This window comes from Pungitius pungitius, chromosome 6 (assembly GCF_949316345.1).
Source record: "Pungitius pungitius chromosome 6, fPunPun2.1, whole genome shotgun sequence".
Classification (NCBI taxonomy): domain Eukaryota; kingdom Metazoa; phylum Chordata; class Actinopteri; order Perciformes; family Gasterosteidae; genus Pungitius; species Pungitius pungitius.
In genome coordinates this window covers 14,866,934-14,893,737 of record NC_084905.1, presented here as the reverse complement: position 1 = coordinate 14,893,737, position 26,804 = coordinate 14,866,934, and the positions used below count along the sequence as shown (strand labels likewise).

General features: G+C 43.5%; 1 protein-coding gene across 14 annotated transcripts in view; it reads left to right on the top strand.

The window, feature by feature from the left end:
* The first annotated feature begins 219 nt into the window (after window positions 1-219).
* tjp1b (tight junction protein 1b) overlaps window positions 220-26,804 on the top strand; it is a 46,669-nt gene continuing 20,084 nt past the window's right edge. For 10 of the 14 annotated variants that reach the window (XM_062563146.1, XM_037452495.2, XM_037452494.2 and 7 more), the window contains exons 1-2: window positions 220-763; window positions 6,880-7,021. In XM_062563146.1, the coding sequence (XP_062419130.1) occupies window positions 612-763; window positions 6,880-7,021 (294 nt within the window). In that variant the 5' untranslated portion in view covers window positions 220-611. Of the gene's footprint in view, window positions 764-6,879; window positions 7,022-16,772; window positions 16,955-17,250; window positions 17,270-17,553; window positions 17,572-23,155; window positions 23,413-26,804 lie in introns of those variants that run through there. The other 4 variants (XM_037452490.2, XM_037452493.2, XM_062563147.1 and 1 more) reach the window with 4 other exon arrangements.

The window sequence follows — 26,804 nt, the reverse complement described above, 5'->3', positions numbered from 1 at the left end:
GCAACACAAAGATAAACCCGCCAGTTAACAAGTAACTAAAGACAAACTGTAGACGTCCTGAACAGATGCTACAACCGAGCCCCCTCCAAATGAATCGGTCCCTCCCCTCTCTCCTCCCCCTCCTCCTTCCCCCCACCCGGTCGCTCCCCTCTAGACTACACACACTCTCTCTCTCTTACCTCTCTCTCTCTCTCTCTCTCTCTCTCTCTCTCACACACACACACGCGCGCACACACACACACACACACACGCACGGACGCCTGGACGCTGCAGCGTTTTTGAACAGAGAGTGTTTCCAGCCCTGGATAGGAGGGAGGAGGCAGGAAGGCAGGAGGAAGGCGACAATGTCCGAATCCTGACCGTATTGGGGGGAAAAAAGAAAAAAAAGGAGAGAAGCGAAGCGAAGCCAAACGAAAAGAACGAAAAAGACCTTTGTGAATCGGATGGACCGGCGCTAGAACACGGTCACAGCGTGTCGTTGCAGACATGGGTCGCGGCGGTGCGCCACCTCACGCTCGGCTCCTTGGGGAGTGTTTCCACTGTGGGAATGGCGTTGTGATGCTGAGCGCGGAAGACGCAGCGGAGGCGGATGCCAGGGAATAAAGAAATATATGATCACCTGTGCTTTTCTTTGGGTTGGATTTTTCGTAGCGGTGGACAGTACCATGGTGAATTACCAGAAATACATTACTGTTATGCAGCTGGCTCTGGGGGTGACCGCCTCCAACAAAGAACATTGTCTTCCACCCAGGAAGCGTATGTGGTGAGTATGAATCTTGCTGCGGACGGTGACGATGACGATGATAACGATGATGATGATGCAGGTTGGGAGGAAAAAAAAGAGGATGAAGGGGGGGGGGGGAGCTGCGGTGAGCCGAGTGGGTCGCCTGCACACATCCTGGCAAATGGTGAGCGGCTCGCGGAGCCCCGGTGCGCCCGCGCTCTCTCTCTCTCTATTAACCGGGCGTAACGTCCCGTCCGCACCACGTTCCGGGCATCGCGGCGGTGCACCGTGGGTAAGGAAGCTGCCCCGCGTGGCCCCCGGGAGCGTGACACGCGGGGCCAGTAGCTCGAGCTGAAAGTCCTTCCTCTCCACCAGTTTGTCAAGTTGAAAATGCGTAGGGATGATGTCATTGCCTCATCATTGTTTCCTTGCCTCAAATGTGTCATCGTGGTATTGTGTCCTCCGCTGCTGCTGCTGCTGCTGCTGCTGTCACCGGAAATGTCACCATCGAACTAAACCATGTGGTCAAACATCATCCTTCATCCTCAAAAGCCTGCTCTGAAGCCCTCTGCTGTGTTGTAATTCATTAATAAAATATAAAGCATGAAACATGATCCCCAGCTGTTTGTATTTCACGTGCTGCAGCCTGACATCTGTACACCGCTCTCATTGCCATGTTTAGTAAACACTTTGGACCCATACTCTGCTCTCAGCATGTGTGTTTGTGTCTTGTATCCACCTCGTCAGTGTCCTCATTACTCTGTGTGCTATACCGTATATGTCCACCTCTCATTGTCTCTTCTTCCCCCCCTCTGGCCGGCCTCCTCCATTTGTTTACTTGAAGACAAGACTTTCATTTCCTTGCCTTGCCCTAAGCAGTATGTGTGTGACATAGTATCCCTAATTACAGCCGGATTACCATCGTGTTTGGAAGCGGAGGCGGTTAATTAGGAGTCAATGGGCTGAATGGCCCTCTGATTGCCAAATGTCTCACAGAAGCTCAAAAGGTGGAGCTCATTCAACCACATAATGCACATCGGCGTGGCTTCAATGTGCGATAAGCTGATCCATTATTAGCACATCTTTTTAAAGTCAAACTAAATCACAAAATGTTTCAAGAAAGGACAAAAAACACGTAACTGGAAATGTTTTTACAGTCTTTTGTTATTAATGTTGTAATAAGGCTTTTCACTTTCACAATAACATGACCACCATCTGTTATGGAGTCTAAGAGGAGCGATGTCAACAAAGTGCTGCTGTAACCTCGTCAGGGGTAGACGCTTATCACATGCGGCTTTGTTTATCTCTTGGACTCTTTGGCTAATCATACAGCTCAGCCATCCTCTTATTAGCCTAATTGCCCCCCCAAGGAGAAGATAAGAGATTCCATTGAAACAGAGGCCTCGTTTCATGTTTCTTTTGTCATTGTGGTTTTGATCCCCACATTTCCATATTCAAATAGATTTGAAAAAGAGCTCTTCTTGTCTCATCTACAGCCGTGCACTTATAAAAGGTGAACCTTATGTAACTGTTGGAGCAAGCTCTGACCTTGTTCAAGTGATTTTTATTACGCAGCCAGATTGAAAAGCAGCAGCCAGTTGATTTGATATTGAGGGAAAATGCTGAGTTCTACATCCACATCCAATAAAGAACACTGACTAACTTATAAAGGGTATTTTTTCTCCTCACTTAAAGGAGGAATACCAGGATCATGAATGTTGTACTCCATTTACTGCCCCGGGGCTTTGGTACCGTACAACAATCCGATTTGCTAATCATGCTGTTTGCATGTTTTGTTATCAAAGCGCTTTTTTCCTACCTTTCAAACCTGTGCTACTTAATATTTATCCCCATGCCGTAGAAATACTTGAACATTCTTTTAGGTTTCCCTCTGAATATCATGTCTGCAAGTCGCCATCTTGCTGTTATAATCAGTGAAGCCTTTTTCAAACCAATCTCCGTAAAGGATCATTACCTCCGAACGACAAATAATCTTTGACGATAAAAAACCACAGACCTTTAAATGATAACTGTTACAGATTAACTGACTATGGCTTTGCTAATTCCTATTTGTCGTAGTGCACTAACTCTGTAATATCCTACAAACTGACGCTGATGTATTTGTGATTTGCAAAAGCCTTTGGTATAATTTTAAAATAATAAATGCTCAATTAAATTGGTCAAATAAGGAGATAAAACATGGCCAAAAACTGGCATTATACTTAACAGAAGATCTCCTATTAATATCAATATTGACACACATCATAAAGGATGTTTGGCTTCTTTATATCATATCGACCTCATACGTACATGGCGATAGCAGTAAAATATGTAAACTACAGAATATGGTTATACGGTATTATCGGTAAAAGTAGCAGCAGTAGTAAAAGTGTAGTTTCGGGTGTTCACAGTACTACCACAGCGCCTTCTCATCCTTCTCAACGGAATATTATACAAGGAACACAAAACAGATATGCTCTAATGCAATGCTATGTGGCACGAGGTGTCCTCATTTAAAAGGTTTTGGTTTTATGGACATTTATGTGCACACCTTGTGTCTCTCCACCTGCCTGAAATGCAGCGTAGTGACATTGAATCGTTACGTTAACGCCTGATGAATCATACACACAAGTCCAATAAGTACGTTTCAAGTTCCTTTGTTCTAATCAGACAAGTAATTTACATCAAATCACAACATTCTATAACGGTGAATGAGCCCCAAACTGAAGTCCTGGGTTGCATCACTCTGCAGGGATTTTGAGAAATATGCTCTATTGAAAACCTGATGAATGTGATGTTTTTGATCAACACTATTCCATAGGCATTTACACATTGTTTCTATACTTCAAATCTGAAAATAATCTATGGAATTTATGATGTTCGGAGAATTTCTTTCAAATATTATGTTAAAGCTTCCAAAATTAGGGAATCTGCTGGTTTCGTCTTTAATGTTATTGTAAAAGTAGTTACATTTGAATACATGTCTTTGAGCTCTATGTATTCGCAGTTGCGGCGGTGAGATCACACCCCACTTTGTACCATCCACCGAGCTGAGAAGGAGCGCGCCATGCGCATCACATTGTCCTAAAATTAGAGGAGGCCCTGCTCCGCTTTAAGACTGAATAGAAGTAGCAGCTCTCTAAATTAGAAATAATCTTTGCAAACAGATGTTGCTCTTGCCTGCAGTCTTAAAAACCCATTCCCCTCTGCACACAGCCAAACATTAGCATTAACCTGGTTTAATGAACTTTACACTCTGTTGCAAGCCTGCAGGGCTAATACAATACAATATTCTATTGTCTTTATGTAATGTTTTCCATTTTTTCCCAAAAAGAAAACAATCGCAAACAGATGGTGGGGTCAGAGTGTAGAGATAACGCATTCAAGGCTTGCACTCATTTTTTGAATTTAAATTGTGTCTTCATTTTACAGTGCGTTTTGCCTAATTTGTTTTATTGTGTCTCTACGTGACCCTGGTCAGGACTGCTATCCTTGTTAAGTGCTATATTAGCAGTGGGTAAGATGGGAGGAATGAAGCGTAACATTGCCTATTGACCTGCTGATTAAGCAGTAGCCGTTATTGCTCGATCTAATCGTACTTGATGGCTCCTCCAGGCCGACAGGAAACAGAGGAACGGCATAATGCCCTGCGACTGATTAATGTGTGTGTCTCTCATCCTTTCCTTTTAAAAGCAGCAGGCATTTGCTTGATCTTCCCTTATCTGTGAACGATTATCCCACTTTGTGGTGGTCAGTGTTGGCCATCGGTGGTCTTTGCATTGACCGCATTCCATTTTTATTTTGAAAGTGGAGTTTTCTTTCTTCACGGCGACTGCAAAAAGTCCAATATTCCAATACCGTTGTCATGTCAGGGTCGAGCAGACATTATTATTGTGTTGTGAACTCACCTGACAAAAAGAACCTGACCCGTTCGCTGAGAGAAAACAGCGGATAAAGGATTAAAGCTTCTGTGAAGCAAAAATGATCACAATTATATATTCTCAGTCTTAACATTGATTACTTAAATAAAACAGAAAAAAATATCTCACATATCTGGCTATTTTATATAGTGTTTCCTTTGCATAAACAATTCGTGACCACAAATGGGTCGACATTTGGCAAAATGCTGCTAATGCTTTCTTACTTTTTGTCTGTTAAAGGTCAATAAGTGACGCATTATGTCTTGTTTGTTAAAAAAGCAAAACACAACATTCAAGCCTTGATTTAGCAACAAGCAACCATTATCCAAGTAAAGATATTTAGTTGTAGGGTTTACCTGTGCAGGGAACTATTGGTTTTAAAGCTGGTCCGGCATTGCATGTTCTAGTGAACAAAGACGCCTCTGGTTCACCCTCAGGGGAACACTGTTTGCTGTGTGTACACGTTTGCTGAGGTTAGCACCGTTAGCTACAAGCCGCGTTTTCATGCATGGCCATTGTGAGAGCCATTAGGAGGCGATCAAAATATGAAGGATACCTTTCATGTCCACGAGCGTGATATGAAGCTACTGCCTCCTGAAGGAAGGTTCATGTTCGACTTTACTTAAATCTGGTTATTGCCTTGGGGTCACATGCAAAACCGTGTTCATCCGAGTGTATTTTTTAAAGGTACCGCAAAACGGAAATGTTGACATTTATTCTCTCAGACTGCAAGAGAAACACATTACACCTGAATATTTGATAGAGAAGAGAAATTCATCCAAAAAGCAACGTGAAATCATTCACTCCACTTTACATCTGAGTCGGCACAGTTGCTTGCACTATGTTACATTCTGCCTTTGTGGCCTGAAGTGTTTTGGCAGAAATCCATTTGAAAATCAACATCCGCGAAATGAGCCTGTGGATGTGCAGCACTGCACCGGCGCCCGGTACAGTCCAAGCTGTTTTTCTCATTAATCCTGTTTGCTGTATTGTTTGTGAGAACAATCTAAGGTGGCTTATAATTGACCGCAGGTATTGCAGAATGACTTTTCCCTTGCATTTTCAGCCAGAAAGCACGTTAAATTGCTTCGAGCAACTATTGACTTATTGCAGAGAGAAAGTGGAAGGAGATGTGTTCTCTTTCCTCCCGTCTTTGTTCATTTCCTTCTCCTCTAATTTCCCTTTGCTGAGTCTCCGAACTTGGGGAGCTCTTCTGGGCCCGCTAATGGATATCTACCGTCCCTGAGCCGCAGACCGGATTTCTCCTTATTGAATATTGTGTTGGGTAAATCCTCATTGAGAGGCGATGCTCTCCGTGACACTGAGAGAAAGGACTGACGAGAGGAAAAGGCAAGGAGTCAGTGAGCTATGAGCAGTTGAAAGGTGAACTAAATAGATCTTTGCTTCAAAACAAATAATCTAAATGTTTGATAAATCATTTTCTTTTAGTTTCAGCTTTAACTACTAGTGTAAGTGATCTAGTTGTATCACTTTCTAGGGCTGTTTCTACAAAACATTGTTACTGATTGGCTTTTATATGTGGTTAATAACACTTAAAATACGTATTTCATAATTGTAGAATTATTTTTGGGTTTCCACATGGTGTGTCTCCTCCTCAACCAGGACACGTACTAGGTATTTTTGAATAGTCTTCATTGAATCAACAAACGAACCAGAAAATATACATGTTGTCATTTTATTTCGAGGGAAACACAGGCATTGAATCAACGAACATGAGAAACACAAAGGACACACGAGGGTTTTAATGTGGTCAATAGGGTTTCCGGCAGTCATTTGAGGAGTGCAAAGCCTTCCCTGAGAGTATTGGTGATGGGTCAGCCAAGTTCGCCTCCTCACATCTCACCGTGGACGCATCTGTGGAGCGGCTCGTGTGGCTCACAGAGCCGCGCGGGCTCTCTGTGTTTTGAAGGCCGCGGTGCTCCTGAAGCCCCAACCGGCTCCCCTACAGGGCCTCTGTGACATTAAATCCAATTATAGATTTAGTTAATGCCATTTTATCCAGCCGGGGGGTGCTGGGCCTTTTGCGAGCAGGAACGTGACCACCGCGTCCCTCCTCCTCCTCCTCCTCCTATTCTTCTTCTTCCGTGTGCTCGGGTGGCATTTTGTCCTGCTGTGATGCAGCCATGCTGGATCTGTACCCACTTGCCCTGATCTGGTGTCGTTGTTTTTTCTTCTTTGTCCTTCCTCCTCCCGGGTCACCTCTGCTGACCTCAGGATACACCCCAGCCCGACCGCCGGCTCCATCACAGCAGCCTCCTCCGTGAGCACCATCCAGGGCAAACCATCACTCCGCCGCATCAAGGGCCGCATTCACAGGAGCAAGAGCCTGGACAGCATTGATCTGCTTGACTCCAACGTAAGTAGAGTGACCCATTAAAACAGCTGAATCGCACAACCACAAATGCTGTAACGTGTGACCAGAATATGCAGGACAAACGAGTCACCATCCTGACACTGGAGAGATAAACATGCCCTTCAGGAATGTGTTTCAGTTGCCTCTTGGGACCTTTGCAGTAATTGTGCAGCCAAATCAATGTGTCTTAATCTGTGTACGATGCAGTGGCTGAAAGAAACCACAGACCATGCATTGCTGAAGTAAATTCAACTTTACGTTTAAATTTAACACCAAAAAGGATTTCACAAATAAAGCAACCAATCTATTTGTCTTGAATAAAAACATGAACACAAAGAGATGTACAACACTTACACACCACACCACACACACACACACACACACACACACACACACACACACACACACAAACACGTCCCAAATGGTGGCAAATTTCACAGGTGATCTCGTCTGCTGCAAATTGCAGAACATTCATTTAGTCCTAATGAGCTCTTGCAGTCTCTTGGGCTGCAGTCACAGAGTTTGCTTTGATGAGTGAAATGTGTCAACATCCAAGCAACAAAACATAAAACAAAGAAATGTTGTAAACAAAAACAGATTTATGTTTCTAGCTTCCAGGTGATGGTGTTTGAGGCTTTCCTTTAGGTTTGACATTTTTGAATAGACATCAACTCTTTTCTTCTCAGCTGTTGGTAATCTGTTTTAGTATTAAAGCTTAATCTCAATTGCATCATATTGACAGCTTTTAAAATTCAAGTTTTGCTATATTGTTTTCCAAAAACACATTTGGTCTGAGTCTCAAGGTTGCTACTTTAATCACACACATGCACACGGATACACACACATACACACACACACACACACACATACACGCACCTTTCATCCATACCCACAGTTAGAAAACAGGTGGCTCAATCCCTCAGTGGATCAAAATGTTCCCAACTGCAGGAGGTGAAACTCTTTGTTGTCTTTATATTCACACCAAATGATCCTGACGTGTCCTTTGCCGTGTGTTAATGAAACAAAAGAGATGTTAACTCACAAATCAGTGTTTCAAGTTTCACGGATCTGACGTCCTTGGATCAAAGCAGACGCAATTTTTTATAAACACACACACGCACTTTGTTGTTTCCAGGCGGAGCGCGCTGCTGGAGAGCCTCAGCCTGCAGGGTTTTATCGTGTTGACAGCTTAGCTATGAGCCGGCGCTGAATTCAGCCCAAGCGCTCCATATCTCACTGGAGGATGTCACAGAAGGTCTTAGCTGGTTGAGCCATTGACAAGTAATGGTCAGCAATGCTACCGTGGGCTTTTGAAAAACTAATTTAGCTCTGATATGACATTTGTTAATTATTTTTCATATATATATATATATAGTATGTATATATAAGCCTAGACTGGCCTAAACTAAAGCTGTGCAACTAGAAAGGCTAAAAAAATACAACAATTTGCATTGTTTCTTAAAAAATAATCAAATAGTTCTGTCTAATTGAATAAAATGAAATAAAAACCATGACCAAACCAGCATTCCGTTCCCACCCAGCACAATGGGCAGTGGATTCTTTGAAGCTGTAGTAGATTAGTGGCCACACACGGCAATCCTAATCCTTTATCTGGATGTTAATAGACAGTGCATAGGGTCACTCATCTCATCTCCTCCGGTGCTCTGTGTGTCGTAAAGCGACTCACCACAGCGGTGTCATTTGTCTCAATGGCGTGCCACTCGGAGGACACGCCACGCCGCTTCGAGATGCCACTATCTCACCGGAGCGGGCGTGCACAGCTAAGGGCTCCTGGCTTTTCCACCGTATATATATTTCTTTTGTGTGTGTGCAGCAGAGGAAAAAATTTGCTGACTTGCTCGAACTCAAATGCAGCTGATGGAAGTAACGGGCCCGCCTTCACAGTGAGTGATGAGACTGCGGGACGCTGAGCTGAGGAGCGCTCTCCATTGCATCCTGCTAAAACGTCACAACAGACACAACGGGTTTCCTTTCGGCAGCCATCAGGTGACCTGCGGTCATCCTCAAACAAAGGAGTCGTGCCTGATTGGCTGTTTCAACAGAAAACTGAAGCTATTAATCAACTGAGTGTAGGAATTTGGGTCCATAACTATCATTGCACATCAGCGTAGAGCAAAATAATCAATAGTGTTTAAGACTATGTTTATATCGATTGTTTCTTTTGATTGCTTTTCTCTCTTGATAGTCAGGGGAGGCCTTTGGCGCGTTGCCCACTCCCACTGTCATTTGTGTTGGCAAGCGTTGCACTTGTTCACAGAAAGCTTGAATCAGATTTTAGTGCTACGGTGGCAGAAAGCACAACAGCGATGGAGATGAGGGGGGGGGGGGGGGGACTACAGTCTTTTATGCGCCTTTGTGTAAAGCGGTAGTTATTTTTCTCTGTTCATCAACGACACCTCGTTCCATTTCAAAGCAGCAGCGTTTTCAGCATTTCTTGATGCTTCAGAGAAGCGCAACAGTTCATCTTTTGTAGTACAGAATCATATTATCTTTTTTGTCTAAATTGTCGATAATCGATGATTATAAATAGTAAACTGTCACCATTTCAAGCTGTGTGTGTTTTGTAAAGATCAACTTGATTCTGAGCATGCAATTTATTTCATTTGGACAATGAGAAGAGAAATCATATTAATATACAGAGAACGTACAGTAGTGTCCTTGTTGCAATGTAGATGCTAAGTGCTGTAAATGCTTGTTTCCGTTTCATGTGCTTTGAGTTGAGGCAACATCAGATTTTTATTGCAGTGTTTTTACCGCAATCTCAGCTGTTTTGGAAAATGTTAAAGGAATATTTGCTGCAGAGACTATACAGGTGAGTTGTAGGCAAAATAAAAGGTTATCAGCAGAAGCAGCTGCAAGCAAGCCAAGATGAAAAGCTCAATTAAATTAATTACTCCATAGCAAATCAAGATCAATCACCCACTGGCCCCCGGGCTTTGCCACGGTCAAAGTCTTAATCTCTTATTAGTTTTGCTCTCCCCATCCCACTTCTAAAATCTCATCCTTGCCCCGCAGTCTACCGTGGACCGAGACACTGCCCCCCCCCCCCCCCTAAACACCACCAAAAAGAAGCCCCGGCGTAAGCGTTTATTTGCTGCTCAGTCTTTGGAAAGTGCTTGCAGATGCATTTACGGAGGGAGCAACTGCGGCTGAATTAACCAATCTGCATATTCAGAGCCTGTTCGAGGGAGATGGCTCCCGTGTGTGGAAGGCGTGGAGGTGGGAGTCGGGGGTCGCAACCCGAGTGAAACATTTGGGGAGAGAAAGACCTTATTAAGCCTTATAGGAGCGAGTGGGGTAGGGGGGGGGGGGGGGGGTAGTGATTGAGGCAGCAGCTGATTTCTTTTTAGGAATGACAGGTTTGTTCTGTGAGGACAGATTCTTAAGGGCTTCTGTTTGTTTTGTGATGGTCGGGGGGTAATTGAGGGGGTTCGAATGTGACCAAAAATCCACCCATTTGAAACCGGACGAAGGAGATAATTGTTTGTATATAATGTGTATGCGTGTTTCATGGTTTCTGTTCAATTTCATATTACTAGTTATTTGTATTATTATTAATAGTAGTAACACCGTTGGTCCCAAATACCCTCTTGATAATTTCTTCTTTAAAGGATGCTGGGATTATAAACAGCAGAGACCTTGGCTGTCAGGGGAAGATTGGAAGAAATGACTGGTGTTTCTGAGCTGCTTTTATGGTTGCACTTGTGTCCCGCCACAAATCAATTTGAAGAGACCAAGACTCAAACCCTCATAAATCCGAACAACTCTATTGACTTTCCCGCATGATTTATTTCAGGAGAAGTGACCTGGACAGTAAGCACCATCGGCGGGAAGGGGATTAGTGAAAATTTAGCACTAAACCCCATCTCATAGAATATGTTCTGTTTCAAAAATGCAATCTATTAATACCACAAATTTTGGATTATTTTCAAGGAGGACTTGATGTCCATGCTATTGCTCCCCCCCCCCACCCCCACCCCCTCCCCACCCCGCTTTGAGCTCTTGAGTGTGGGGTCAAGTGAAGGACAAGCAGCCGAATGATGTAATGTTTATAGGAATCAAGATGGTAGCCATGGTGGGGAAGTCGAGCATGAAGAATGAAACACTGGGAAGGTTGTCCCGAGACAAGTTGATCAATGGCAGCATTTCATGCGCACGGTTGTCTCCGCTCTGTAGATTACATTGTCTGTTGATTGATGAGATGATCGTGCACTCGTTTTCAGGAGATAATATTTCGTATTTACTCAAATTCGATTTTGAAGGACTTCAAATACACTTTTGGAAAATTGGTCATGGATGTAATTTTGTTTATGCCCTGGATATATCCTATATAAAATGTGATTTTTATTAGGTCTGTAGGTATAAATAATTGTGTCATTACCTATCAATGGTATTTCTCATCAATTGATTAATCATTTCATTTATAACGTTTTCTATAGAAAATTCCCATTATTTTCTGACTGAATTTGAAAACCCACAATGATTTCACATTCCTTTTTTTGTTATCCACTAATGGATTAATCATTTCAGCTCTACTGTTTTCATCAAAATAATCCACTAAATAACAGTTTGTCTTTTATTCATTACGATGTGATTAAGCCTTTTATTAGTATATCAAATAGCAGAATACTGGTTTGATGTTAAGATGAAAACAACAGAGCTCAATTTATGGCCAAAGAAAACCCCTTTTTCAACATAAAGCCAAAATGACTGTGTTTGAGAACGCATGAAAAGAAGTGTGTGTGCATTTTGTGTATTCAGAAGTGTCAGTGGTGTGTGTGTGTGTGTGTGTGTGTGTGTGTGTGTGTGTGTGTGTGTGTGTGTGTGTGTGTGTGTGTGTGTGCATCACGCAGCCTGCTGTGTTGCTGGACATGTTTAATATGTGTGGACGCCCAGGGAGGCACCATATGCTGTGTAGACTCAGGAGCACCCCATCACGGCGGACCCGTGGGTGAACAACCCGAGCTCCCTTTTTTTTGTGTCTCCCTCCATCAGCTCACGCGTGCACCATCAGACAGCAGGGGGTGAAATCAAGCGGATCCGCTCTCCTCACGCTTGTTTTCACGCCACCGCGAATAATTCTCCATACGGATTTTCTTCTGCAAGGCAGGGCGACGGTCATGCTCGACGCACATTGGCTTCAGTTGAAGTCCTGCAGAGGGCAGAGTTTTACTATCTATACGTCCAGGGACACAGTGAACATCCATGTTGGCATATAGCTGATGCAATAGAAGGAGGGGTTGGATGTGCAGTTGGTTTTGATGTGTGGTGATAGAAATGCGGCTGGAATTACTAAGAAACATTTTTGAAAAATCAAGTGGCAGAATTGTTGGGACGACATCTCTTGTCGCGGATAATGTGGTCGGTGAAGTCAAGTAGGAAAACAAGGTTTAACCCAACACTCATTTGATGTATTGCGCCTTGCATTGCACTGTTCCCTCTCTTAAAAGAATTCATTATTTTTTCTAATCGTTTTTATCAATGAGTCCCCTTGTAGTTGTGGTCAAAATGTGTTTCCAGTGGAATTAACATGGGTACGATTCATGGCATTGCCTGGCGTCTTTTCCGCAGTGCGGTAAATTACCCCCTGGGAGATTTTTCTCCCTTTTTCTTCCCTGTCACCGTTGCCCCCGTCACCTGCCCTCCACAATGCCCCTTCGGTCTGGTCCGAAGGGAGCATCTAATCCCGCACCAGCAGGGCCTCTAATTGCTTTACTCTCATCCTGAGCGAGGGCGCTCCCCTGGGAAAAAGACATGAATAGACTCATGAATCCAAACTAGTTAAAAGGTCTTGTTGATGGAAAATAAGAAATACAACCACACCATTAATAATTTAACTGGTAGGTCACTTCAAGGGTCACACTGCGGCTGAGGGATTACACTTTCATGGTAAAATATTTATATATCTTTATGACATTATCATAACATTGTGCGGTTTCGGGGCATCGCTGTGAGAGAGCTTATGGCCCACTCCCTGAATAAATAATGGTTGTTAACATGTTTTAGAGAAGTGAGTCTCCCGGGACTCATGTGAGAAAAGCTGCAGAGCGTTTGTGGTAATTACAGATAATTAACAACAACATTTCCAGCTTAGACCAAAATTGGATTGATCAGGATGTTGCTGCTTTCAAAGCTTTCCTTCCCCTCACAGAGTTCAGCTTCATGATTTAACACTGCGATCTGACTTTGTGTCTTCATGAGGAAAAATAACTCCCAGCTCGCCCTTTTTTTTGTTGAAGACCTCTCTGTCATAGACATTAACTGATTGGAATTGTTTGTCTTTATTAGCATTAGTGCTCCCCTCCTGGAATAAACATACTCACGCGATTGCTTCTTTGCAACTGTACATGATGCTGTAGCTTGATCCACAGAGGATTTGGATGTCAGTGGCCTGTTGTCACATGATCACCAGAGCCGGGAAAGTGAGGTCATTTCAAGTCACCTGATATGTCTGAGCTCTCAACAGTTGGTGGGAAAAAAATGAGATGGAGATTATAGGTTCATTTCGGAAATCTTGAAAAGTATGTATTTCTTCCCCGTACATGGGGTCTGATTTTATTTTATGAAGGCATCAGTAAATCCAGATCTGTGCTTTGTCCACCACATTCTGTTTGTCTCCTTTTGTTTACTGCATGCCATTTAAAATATCTACCTTGCAGCATTATTCACTGCAGCCAGTGTAGCACAGAAATATTCCCCATGCAGTTGATATACAAAGCAAATCACAATGAACTGCAATATGTCAATATATCTATTTGCATTGGTTTGGCTCTTATACAAAAGCCCGGTGCACAAAAGAGCAAATCAGGTGGCATTGTTATCCAATTTCTAATGCAGAGGCTTAGTGCTAAATGTCCTCTTTTGTGGGACAGGTGTTAAGATCACATATTGTAAAATCAGAGCTAATAAGCTGGGCAACGATCAGGGGGCTGCAGCCAAAGTCTGTCTCCTGGCTGGTTCAGCTGCATTTTACTGCTGTACATCCTCCACTCTGCCTCAGTGATCTCAGGCCAAACTCCTCTATAAAGCATCTTCTGATAAGTGCTTTTTTTCTAACTGCTGACTTTACAAAATATCTCGTGGGTGCTACATCAGGGATCCCTGCTTCACCGCGAAATGGCAAGGTTTATTGACACCATTGGAAAGAATTTCTTTCCGGAGCAAATGGGTTGGCTGTCAAGTCAGTGTACTGTATTCTATTCTATGTTAGAGGTCAGCGATACTGACAGAGGACAACACGGAAATCTCAGAAATACAAGTCTCTGTGCACTAGCCGGCCTGCTCCCTTATGAGATTATGCTGATGTAGTTGAATTTGTAAAACCGAAGACTGGACAACAAGATGAGACGCACAACATTTTGGGTATCATCACCTTGCCGCTTTGGCAACACGGCGTCACATAATAGCATCCATTCTTTCCCATTGAACAAATGCATTTATTTTCCTCTGCTGCAGGGCTATGTTTAACATTTGTCACGTCATTTGATAGCTGCAGTCATTAACGTTCATGGATAGCCACGCCAACATTTGCTTAGTAGGCTTTTTTCCTGACCTGTGCAGCTGAGAGGTGACTAACTCACCATCAGGAGCAGTGCAATCTAAAGGCCAACCTGCTGTGACTTAGTAATTTGCTTTTCTCTGGTTTGAATCCTGTCTCTGTGCCTAAATGCGCTGCTGGGGAGAGAGGCTGCATAATTCTGTTGCACGGCATCTGAAGCTCCCTCTGTGCTGCTTGAGCCAGTGATGCAAACACTGTCGTAGCATCAACAGAGGGTATTTCAAGGGCTTCAACGGAGATGCAATGTACAGCACAAGCTAACATCAGAGTCAATTCAGACACATGCAGAAAAAGTTTACATGCATGCATATCCGGAAGGGTTTAATAGCTTGAATGTATTTCTCTTGCAATGCTTCAGCTTGTCTAAATCTGTAGTGCGTGATGATAACTACCGATGGCGTCATCTAACTGTCATTCATGCTCAGTGAGTATACAGCCAACTGCATGTAAACACTGTCAATTAGTATTATACTATTAATATACGGGGATTTGGAGCAGTTTCTCTTGTAAACTACTGTTAATCATATTTAGTTTTTCCACGGGCTATAAATGCCTGCCCTTGTTAATTTAATTCTTCTGACCTTGTCCAACTTGCATTCTTCCATTCAAGATGCACCCTACCCCCCTCCCTTCTCCTTCAAATCCTCCAATGGTATCTGCGGCAGGTCTCCCTACGTCAGCAACATTGCAGGACCTTTGTGTTCCTACAGCATTACATTCAGCCCCTATCTTACTCATTAGTGCCAGAGGTAGCGGTGAAAAGAACGGTCACGCAATCTCAAAGTGATAAAATGCAGGACAGAAGGTGCTGCAGAGAATTAGGTATAATTCTGGAGAAGCCAGCACAAAAACTAGTGGATGCAATGGAGTCTTAAGAGTGAAGTTTGGTGCAGTGCACAATTTACATTCTACTGTATATTGATTAAATCTGTATACCCCATGGGAAGGAGTATTGAACATCGTGACTGTAGGCTAGATTTTAGTTCTATCCTCTGCATTTTAAATGGCTTTATGCAGCATGTCATTACTACTTAAGCAGCCTGCCTCAGCATTCCCTGTGAAGACTTTATGTTTGTGGTAGTTAAAAGTGATATCCAAATGGATATTTAAGACCGTCTTACGCATTCAAAACTATATGACATCAAAGTGAAATATATTCAACATTAAGGGCCTCCAATCTCCGTCCCCTGCAGCATATTTACAGAAAGCTATGATTACAAAAATAAATAGCTGTTAGTCCTGACTTTGCATTAAACAGACACACAAGAAACATGCCCGCACACACTCGCAGACACACACAACCACACATAAAGAGACACAAGGGATTATTGTCCTTGTCCAGTCCTTTGTTTCAAAGGATTTCAAATCAACCAAACCACCTGTTATCTAAAATTAAATTTCTTAAATCAATACTAATACTAAGCTAAAATTATAATATGGTGGACATACTTCTCTCAAAGTGCCTGAAGGCAATTCAGTCACATAGAACAAAGCTCTCCATAGCTCTCTCATCTCACGCCGATTTATTTGTGCTCTGTTTGATTAGGATGCTTTTTAAAAGCTCTTTAGGATAAATGATAATCCCCTACGTCACATGCAGGTGAGGAAAAGCTTACAATGAAATGTGTGGAAAAGGGTCCGTTAGGGGGTAAGAGAAAGAATATGACCTGTAAAAGAAAGCTATTTTAGTAAGTTGAGTTTGAAACAGTGAATACGCTCAGCTGCAGAACCAGGCTCTCAAATCTTACAAATTTCTATTTCGTCAAACACAAAGACATTTTATGGCCAAAATCAAAACTCATTTTGGAGATTTTGTTTCTCATTCATTTCTAAATAGGTTGTTATCATCATGATTTGAATGACAGTTATATAAAAAAGTAACAAATTATATCCTGTGAAGAAAACCGTTGGTCAAAAAAAATGTGCATTCAGAATGCCATTGGGACTTTCCTTTTTGTATTTATATATATTTTTTGTAGACGATGTAGTTTTCGGGGTATTCCTTATAAATCCTCCGTTCTACGGTCAACCCTCATCGACCACCGCTTTCTCTCACGCTGGAGCGGCTGCTGCTGGACAGCCTCCCCGCATCTCATCCCCATCCCTCCCTCCCTCCCCCCCCCCCCCCGCGGACAAATCGGAATGGTTTCTTCCAGGCGAACCTGTCACTGTCACCGCGGTGGTGACGGCAGCCGAAGTGAGCGAACAGAGAGCGGAGTGGGGGGGCGGCGCGCGCTTCATCCACTGCCTGCCATTGCAGTGCGGCGGCTGCTGCTCCGGAGCCACACCGGGAAGAACCTGTCCATTCATTTCCTGTAGGAAAAGCCGGCCGCGAGGACCAATTGCTCTAACGAAAGGTGAATGGGTTTTCTCCTTCCGTCCGTGAGTGCGTTATTCGGGATGTGTGTATTTCGCTGTAGTCGCGGGAGGGGACTGCATGTGTGTGCGAGTGCGCGCGCGCGTGTGTGTGTATATGTGTGTGTCCCTCTGCGGGCTCTAGCGAACGGTATAACGGTGCAAGCCGAGCTACCTCTCTGCTAGCAAACCGTATCTACGCGCTATGCTAAGCGGTTAGCTAGTTGCCCGACGGGCTAACATCGTCCTCCAGCGTAAAGAACGGCGTCCACTGTCCTATTGCGGTGTGTGTGTGTGAGCTTGTGTAACCCGTAACGGTGAGTGACAAACCGCCTCGCGGTGGAGCTGTCATCGGGCGGGCGGGCAGTTCGCGAGTCGAGTCGAGCGCGCGCCTTCGCGCTCGCGCGGCGTCCAGGTAACGCTAGCTGTGATGATCTAGCCTAGCAGCCGGAACAAAATGTCGGCCAGCTTGGGGTTGATCTGACCAAGAGGGTATAAAGAGGGGAGAAGAGGGCACAGGATTAATGAAGTGGTGAACTGCTAAAGGCAAGTAGGGAGTGACAGCGTGAGGGCAGCCGCCGCAAACGTGACATCGGGTCTTCAGGGAAGGAAACGGAAGGTCAGGCGGCGGCTCACCTTGTTGAGATGGTCCGTTAGACAAACTTAAGTGGGTCTTTGGTGAAGCTAGGATAGCAGTCGGCTAACGTTAGCTTTTTAAGCTTGCCAAAGTTTTTGCTACTACTAAATTACCTGCTCCTGTGTCTGCACCGTTAGCAGCTGTCACAATCGTGTCACGTCAGCTGTGTTCCCTGCGGGCCACGGCCGCCAGCATCGCTCATCTAAAAGCGAACCATCTCAACTGTTTACTTTTCCATAACAAGGGGACGCTCATCATCTACTGGCTGTTAGATAGATGCTGGGCTGCATCGTTTGGTCGACTGTAGTCATGGCCGCACCTTAGGCCAACTTGGCCAGCATATATCACAGCCTCTATAGTGTTTGTAGACATCATTAACAGTGGCAAACGTCAGGTATTTAGCATGCTTGCATGCACGTTGTCACCTACCACCTTTGGAGCATTTGCTTACTTTGTGGGCTGTGGGGGGAAGATCGGTGGGTCCTGTCACAGAATATAGTTGTCTGATTTGGCTTTTTGTATAATGAATAACAGCCTTTGAATTTAAAGGAAGCTGTCAAATGGCTATTTACAGTATGCAGTAATATAACATTTCCTCCGGTACTATAACACATGTAGATTCCATAAGTGGAATATTGATGGAAGTGCGATGAGCCACTGCTGCACATCTGCGTGTAGATGTCTTTGTGCTATGACTTAAATATCTCATCATCATTGACCTCGTGATAGTAATAGATTTTTAAAAGGAAATGGGTGTGGCATAGTACGGATAATATTTGTGGCAGCCATTAGATGTATCACTGCCTAGTTAAACAGTTTTTGTAATGGTTCCTTGGGTAGTGTTATGTAAAGGATGATTCTGGCAAACAGGATGCCTGGCGTGGAGAGAATATCTAGCTTCTCAAGGGCAGCCATACATGTTGCCCTGTAAATCTTGTTGACCCAAGCTGTCATGGGAGCAGCAGTCATCTGGGTCTTTGGGGTTTGAAAGGACAGATATATGTGATATTTTGCTTACCTAGGTTAAATTCGAGGGAGTTTTGTAGTAGTTTGTATTGGAGAAAACTGTGCTATGGGGGGGGGATTTATACCTTGCTGGTTAAATCATACATATGTGACCACAGACGTACGGATGAGACTGCATTAACACAATATGTTGACCATTTACTTTTTATACCGTAGGTATGCATACTTCTCAATGCCAACTGGCATATTTTATTAATATATAAGAGATCAAAGTAAATGTCCCCAGGTACGTCTTTGAAGAGATAATTGGTGTAGCTGTGGAAAAAGGGGCTGCTGGAAAAAAAAACAAAAGAATGGTGGGAGACTGTTAATATAGCACATGTGTTTTAATGTTAGTAATATAATAAGAAAATATTGAAATATTGAATAAATGAACTTTTCTTGAGCTAATGGATGTAATTCTTTTTTTCCAATAGAGGAGGATTTTCGGTTCTGCATTGCAGCCTAGTTTGATCCTGCCCCTCTTTATGTCCACTTACTTGCTTTATTGGCACAAGATGAATTAAAGCGAGCTGGTGCCATTAGAGTCTTTTAGTAATAAAAGTCACACCTCTCCGCATGTTTAGATAATGTACTGTAAGGTTTTTATTTTATTTTTGTTGTTGCTGTTTTTGTTAACCTTCACAACCAACCAACTAAACAACAACATATAATGCATATAAGATACAACATACATACAAATACAAATGCCCCTTTGTATGTCAGGCTTTAAATAGTGGTCATCTTTGTGATTGACGGGTGCAGTGAACATTGAAAGGTCATTGCTTTAACTACCTAGCAACCACTTCTCAGAATTGTGAAAAGTCCATGTCCCCGTCGAACAGTAAGTCTCTGTGTTGGCAAACAGCATTTTTATGTCATCTCCACAGCTTTGTTCAACAGAAGCCTGCTAGTATAAATCAAGTCCATCGTAAATTTAAAAGGGGTGTGAAACTATCAGGATGAAGAGGCTTGCAAATTCCCTCATCAATCACATTTCAACGTCAACCACCTTTTTTGTTATAGCACACAAGCATCCCTTATCATCACGTTTTCAATCCCTGTGACTGAGAGAAGGCCGGCTGCGGGTCAGCGGCTCCGCTTATCTGCACATTCTTTCCCTCTTCTGTGCTCTGTGTGGGGAACTGATAACTTCCACAAGGGCTGATTGAGTTCAGGGGCTGATTTCCTGCTCCATGTGTTGAGGACGCTCTCAGGCTCTGGTCATGGTCACCTACTCAAGCTGTGGATTCTGCAAATAGACTCCACTGTCCCAGAGCCACTTTCCCTGAGATGTATAAGAAAGAGAAGTGTATTAACGATTTTGACTTCATTATTGTTGCATTGTTTTGTGGGAAATGGTGGAAAGAAATCCCAAACTCAAATCGAGAGTCGCATAGTTTTCCTTTTTTACAATACAAATGTTAGCAAACGGTAGCAAACGCACTGTAAAGCAACAAATAGCGGAAAGGCAAAGTTAGCGACTAGATGGTGAATAAACTGGAGCATTCAGCAGATAAGGAGTCGGGTATTTACCTTTTTAAAAGGTGAGTGGAGACAAAAACGTATCGTAAATTGGACATAAAATAACCAGGTGGACAGAAATACAACTCTAAATGAAAAAATAATGTTGTTCCGTCACTGCTGGAAATGTGAATACACAACTTTTTATGTAAAAATGTAGGAGTTGATTATTCATCAGTGTGGTTTCACTCTTCCTCTGCGCCCGATCGGCCGGAAAGGTTATAGCAGGTTTAATGTTTAACATTGTATTAGAAGGATGGAATATGATTATAACTAATATTTTAATGTAACTCAGCCAAACCTCCTATACTGGATTAATTAAGTCATTATGAGGTCATTCCTACTGTTTTCCACATCGCATGACTTGAATTATAAAAGCAACACATTAAATGTCGAGGCTCAACTCCTGTCGGAATCAACATCATGATAGGTGATGAGGTAATTATCATCCTGTCTAAACAAATCTAATGAGGCCACTTGTTAATTACAGTGTTGACAGTCATCCTCAGTGTTTAGCGCAACAGATACGTTTGGCCTGCTGGCTTCCTCCATTCTGGAAACTGAAACCACTGCTGGTGATTAGTACGACGCCATTGTGTCAACGCAAAGCGGCTTGGACAGTCGTCAGGTGTTAAAACCATCACAAACACATTTCATTCATCTCTGTATGAAATTGTTTTCTAAATCGTTCATTCAGCCTCACGTATAGAAATGATGTCCCGTCAAAACCAGCAGTTGCAAAAAACATCTTTGTTCCCATGATTTATTCTGTTTTAGTAAATGCTACCGCTAAGTAAAAACAATACAATTATAAAAAATCAACACACAAACATTGCTCATGTATCCATGACTGAAACCCAAAATGTAACCGTACAAAAAAAACCCAATTTATTCTTATGACCAAGGTTTCTTTCTGCGATCCGTACATGCCTCTTTAAGGTGACGTAGAAATGATTCATTTGAAGGCTGCTGGTCAGAAGCTGGCGGAGAGAGAAAACTATGTGTGGAATCTGTCACCACTCCCTGGCTCGGCCCCGAGGGATGTAAATTTAACTTGTGTCCCTCGCCAGCGGCGATTGGGTGTCCGTCAGGCTCGTCCAGCTCCATCATTTCCATGAGTGAGAAGTGGCACGTCGTGACCCGCGTGTTTCAGATTGTGATTTCACTCTCACGGATGTACAGTTTTTTTCTTTTTCTTCTGTCATTAGCTTTTGTATATTTGTTTTATATTTCCACTGATGAATTTCTTCTTGTTGACACCTGTTCTCTTTCTGTGGAGGCAGAGTGCTTCCATGTCAGTGGTCAACACTTCCTATACACACACAGAACAGGGCGTAGATCAGAATGTAAACCAGGTTTAAGTAGCTGTCACATAAATAACAAGATTTTGATGAGGAACAATTAGTCTGTCACAGGCAGGAAGGGATATTTAAATACACGGCTTATAGTTTATTTGTTATTCTCAGGCAAGCTGTGCTGCCTTCGGTAATTTCCTGCTCTTATCGTGCATCACGATGTCGTGCAGAGCGAAATGTGGCTTCATTTGTCTGATGTGGAAGTACGATTAATGGTTTCTGTTGTCTTCAAAACGCGGCCTGAAACAAAAGTTGCATAGTAAAGAGAAGGAGAGGCCCCGTCTTCAGTAGCAGGCTCGGCTGGACAAGATGCAACGCCACTTGCCTCATTGATGCGTCACCTTTTTGTTTAGCATATCGGCTGAACGACTCCTACACCGACCGTCTGTATTGAAATAAAGTATTTATTGTACACCTTCAAGTCAATCCACAGTGTTGCTGGTGATTCTCATGTGTTTCAAATGACTTGGGCGGATAAACAAATGGCTGACAGCAACGTGACGTTTGTGAGTCCATGCAAATATTTGATTTATGTAAACTCGCGTGTATCTCTGAGCACTGTGCGTACACATAAAAAGGTTTTTGTTACACAGGCGTTCGCTTTGTGTGGTGTTTAGACGACCCGTCCACACACACACACTCACCTTCTCTGTGATTACTGATTCACCGATCTACATTTCTCCGTACGCCGCGTGCTGCCATGTGCAAAAGGGGAATTACCAAATGGGAACACGTCTTACTTTATAAACTGGCATGTAATGAACACAAAACCAAAGTAGCTCTGACAGTGTTGAAGGGAGACAGACTCCTTTTTTCGACAGCCAGGACCGCCTCGGTGTGAAGGAGGTCGCAGCGTACTGCAGATGCTTCAAGCTGTTTGTGCAGCCATGCAGAATGACCCACTGTAGAAAACAAGTCTTAAAAGGGGAGGAAATGGTTAAACTAATAAAACGCCTCCTAGATGCTGCCTGATTACAGAAAACCACAAAGGTGTTTGATTTGTGTTGGTTGCAAACTGCAGTGCAGTACGCTCTTCTCCTAATGAAGCCATTTCACTGTGAACGCCATCATAACCTGGGCTGTTCAATAATGAGAATTTCTATACGGCTGTTGAGTTAATTATCCCACAAAAATAGTTGAAGTTGTTGAACTACTTTGAAAAATGTGCTAAACAAATAGTAGTGGGCCCACCATTTTAGTACTCTCACAAAGAGACAATTGAATTGAATCAGCTGTTAAAGTCCCACTGATGTCAGAACTTCCTCATCAAAGGTGGGATGGGACAAGTCACATGTCCCTCTTTTTAAATATTACATACGCTTCATTTGTAATCTTCTGATATAGTATGTTGGTGTTGAAGGTGAGATGTAATGGGTTTCTTTTTTATTGTCTTCAGCTATAAAAACAAAGTAAAAGGTTCCTTTTTATACGTTGTTTTGCATAAACTGTCTGTCTGACGGTCGGTTATCCTCTTCGGGATGCCGCATGATTTATGCTCTCAATGCAGCGCACCTGGGTGAGAAGGGCGTAACAATGTCCCACGTGCAAAGGGAGCTGATGACATCTCTCTCCGGCTCGACCCCGGCACCGCGGGGGTTAAGTCCGATACAGCAGTTTGCACTGCGGATGGATGTTCGCTGGTACAGAGGAGCCCCCGGTGCTGTAGTGGGACTGCAGCTTGGAATCCCGCGAGCAGCGCGCAGGGGAGCGCTGCACCGAGGGAAACGCTCGGGGAGAGAGATGTTGGTAGAGGAAGAGGTAGGGTGCAGCTGCTGGGTGTGTTTCTGGAGCCCTCACCAGGGGAGGGCATGCTGGGGGTCAGTTCCTCCCACCGCTGATTGGTGCGTGTTGTGCTCTGAGGCGTCTGCAGGAATCTCCTGCAGAGGAGGTTGGAGTCGCTTTTCATTTGAGTTCGCTGTGGTGACCACGATGAATTGATGTAAGTACTTGATTCCCCCCCCCCCCCCCCATTCATTCCAACACATCAGAGAATGAGGAGGGGTTTGGTTTTTCTGCGAGTGTGTCTTGTAACTGTTGCCAATTAAGTTTTAGTTTCCGAGCTCGTCTGGTCACCTTCTTATCACTTGTGCATTGCTGCATCTCTCCGTGTTATCTGCCCTCCACCAGAGATCCACGACCCAGTGTCTAACCATGTTGTGTGTTCCCCTTATCTCTCAGGGGGACCCCCCCCCCCTCCCCTCCGACTGGTGCTACGGCATGGGCCCTCATTAGCATTTGAATGTGTTCTCCGAGGGAGGGGAAGTTTAGCCGTTGTCAGCACTCCCCAGAACATCGTTTTTGATTTCTGAAGCGATCAATCATCCTATTCCACTTGTTTGCTGCTTCACCGCCAGCAGCCTTCAGTCGAGTGTAATCCTGTTGTTGTTTTTCTGCAGTGCAGCTCGTCCTGGAAGTGTCCTCGTTCGAGCGATTTGTTGATTGCCGCCATGCTAGCCTTTTTGTGTCGGTGTGATTCTGGGCTGGATGTGATGATCACATAGCTCTGATAACTGAGAACCTCAGAACAAATGACAGATGTGTCTCACACACACACACAGCTGTATTACTGCTTTGATGGGTGGATCTGTAGTTGTAGTTCATTTGGATAAGGATCCAAACAGTGGTGTCTTATCTCAAACTGAAAAAAGTAATACAATTAATTAATATAAAATGAATGGATAAAATGTAATGCACCAATTTTCACATTAAGTAATTGAAAAGTAATTTTCCAAAGTTGGTCATGTTAAATTGGATGTGCAGTACCTGGTTGTGTATCGTGAGCATCAGCGTTAAACCTTCTGTATCGTATTATCCATTTGAATGTCCACATCTTTCACGGCACCGTCGCCGCAAGGTCTTTGTGGACATGATCTACCTCTTTGTTTTCCTCACAGAGAGAGATAGCGAATGGGTTTTCTGTGCTAAATGCATCACTTGCTCCAGTCAGTCAATCCGTGGTATTTAAAAACAACAGGAGGTTATTGAATGTTCTCCGGTGTTCATGCTGCAAGTTCCCCTTAAATTACTCTGTTGCAGCATCACAACGGCAGAATTAATGAGAGCTATTTTTAGCCACTCTTGTCCCACAGCGGTCACAATTGAATAAGGTTCTGCCTTCCCCCCCCCCCCTAAACCATGCCACAGCACAAAATCCAGAGTCAGATCCTCCAACACCCCACCACATTGCCTCTATTCCCTCTTTGTAAAAAATATAATTTTGTTTTTTTCTGCTGATTAGGGAGTAGGGGAGCGAGCACTCTTTTATTTTAATGACGCTCCAAAGTGAATACTAAATAAAACACCATCTTCGCTTCAAGAGGCGGGTATTTTGAGGACTCGTTCGATTCTAGGATTCTTGTGTCCAAGTTATTCTGTTTTGGTGCAGATTCTATTCATGACACAAAGCATGGATTATTAGAAACGTAATTACTACTTTTAACGTAGCAAAGCAATTGCCACCACCAGTTATTTTGAGTTGATTTTTTTGTGGCCGCTACAGTACATAATCTAGAAAGAAAAGGAATAGATGCACTGAAAAGAGAGCATGATATCCCATTTGTTGAAATATCTATTTTATATAGTATATAGTTTTTATATAGTTAAGTTGTTAACATTAGACCCTGTCAATATTTTGTTGATCATTTTCAGACCAAATGATTAATGTTAATGGTCTAAAAATAATGGTCTTGACAGTTTTTAAGAAATGTCTTTTTGCAATGCCCAAATGTGTTTAGTTTGCCATCATACACAGCGCAGAGAACAGGACTTATTTACACTTCAGCCTACCTACCTGGTCAAAACATAACTTGCATGAATCAGCCATCAAAATAGATTTTGGATGATTTCGGTTAATTCAATATTTGATACTGATTATTCTCCACAATAAAAAAGAAAAAAATCACCAGCCGAAGCCCTAAATTGCTCTCTTCAGAGCATTTCTCAAGGTCTATTGAATAATTGTGCCATTTACTTTTTACATGTGTGTGTGTGTGTGTGTGTGTGTGTGTGTGTGTGTGTGTGTGTGTGTGTGTGTGTGTGTGTGTGTGTGTGTGTGTGTGTGTGTGTGTGTGTGTGTGTGTGTGTGTGTGTGTGTGTGTGTGTGTGTGTGTGTGTGTGTGTGAGTGAGAGAGATCCATCTGGTTGTAATCCCCCAAGCCTGGCACAACCAACATGGTGTGCCCGTGCTGTGGAGTGGCTGCCAGCCCTGGCTTGTGGCTCCAAGCTTCTGTTGGCACCAATGGCTTTGTGGCCATAAAGGACGCACACAGCGGTGCCACAAAAAACTCATCGGCCACTGGCGCGATTTTTTTTTTTAGTTAAAAGATTGTGCACAGGAGGCATGCAGAGTCCACTCAATCGCTTCCTTCTTGTACTTTTATGTTTGCTTGAACCTTTTGAGGTTTGTGTCTCTGCCTCAGAATTGGGGCCCTGAGGATGTTCAGTTGTGAGACTGGACACAGAATCCCGTGAAGTGGTTTTGGGGTTTTTATTGAACTCCAAAGCACGTTTGAGGTAACCACAAAAACAATCTGTTTCATTTAATTCAGTGGTTTCTTTTCTGGAAACATCCCACGGTTGAGAGGAACCTTCTGAAAATGTCAAGCCACTTCAACAACACACTGCCCCTCCTTATTCCCCCCCCCCCACCCTCTGTCACCAGAGCAACAAGCTGGGCATCCCTTCAAAGAGAAAGGTGTGTGTGTGTAAATATTGGATAGTATGGGAGAGGATCCCATTTCTTTTCCTCGAAAAATTCAGTTCACTTTTTTACTCTATTTATTTTAGATTATGGGGATTTATTTTTGTATTGGTTCAGACAAAGTGAGCCATCCGCAATCACATATTCCAGACATTTGAAGTCTGTGTGCTTTATGCTTCTTAAAATCTGAAGCACAATGAATTCTTGGAAGCAGGAATGTCCCCTGGAAACAAGTACCTCCCATAACTTTTCAGTTTAGTAACAAACCATCCATGACTTCCAGTGAAATGTTCCAAGTTGTTTGCATCAGCGTTTCCACTGTGCTGATGGCGGGGGCATCAATCCTCCTCCCCACACAGCAGACTTTCCAGACAATTCATGCCTGTTTTCAGCAGTCTTGTAAATATCTAGCTGTCTGAAGTGTATTCACTGTAAAATGGGAGTTCCCCTGTTCAATCCTTTGCCCCCCCCACCCCCCTCCTCGAGTCCCACCATAAGCTGCTGGAAGACTTTGCGACTGTTGCTGCCAAGCTGAGAACGTCTGGGGCCACTTGTGGCGATTCCCTCGGCCGCCTGTTTTCCCAGACACGAGTTGGCTCGGGACTGACGGTGTCGTGACGGACAGGCGGTTG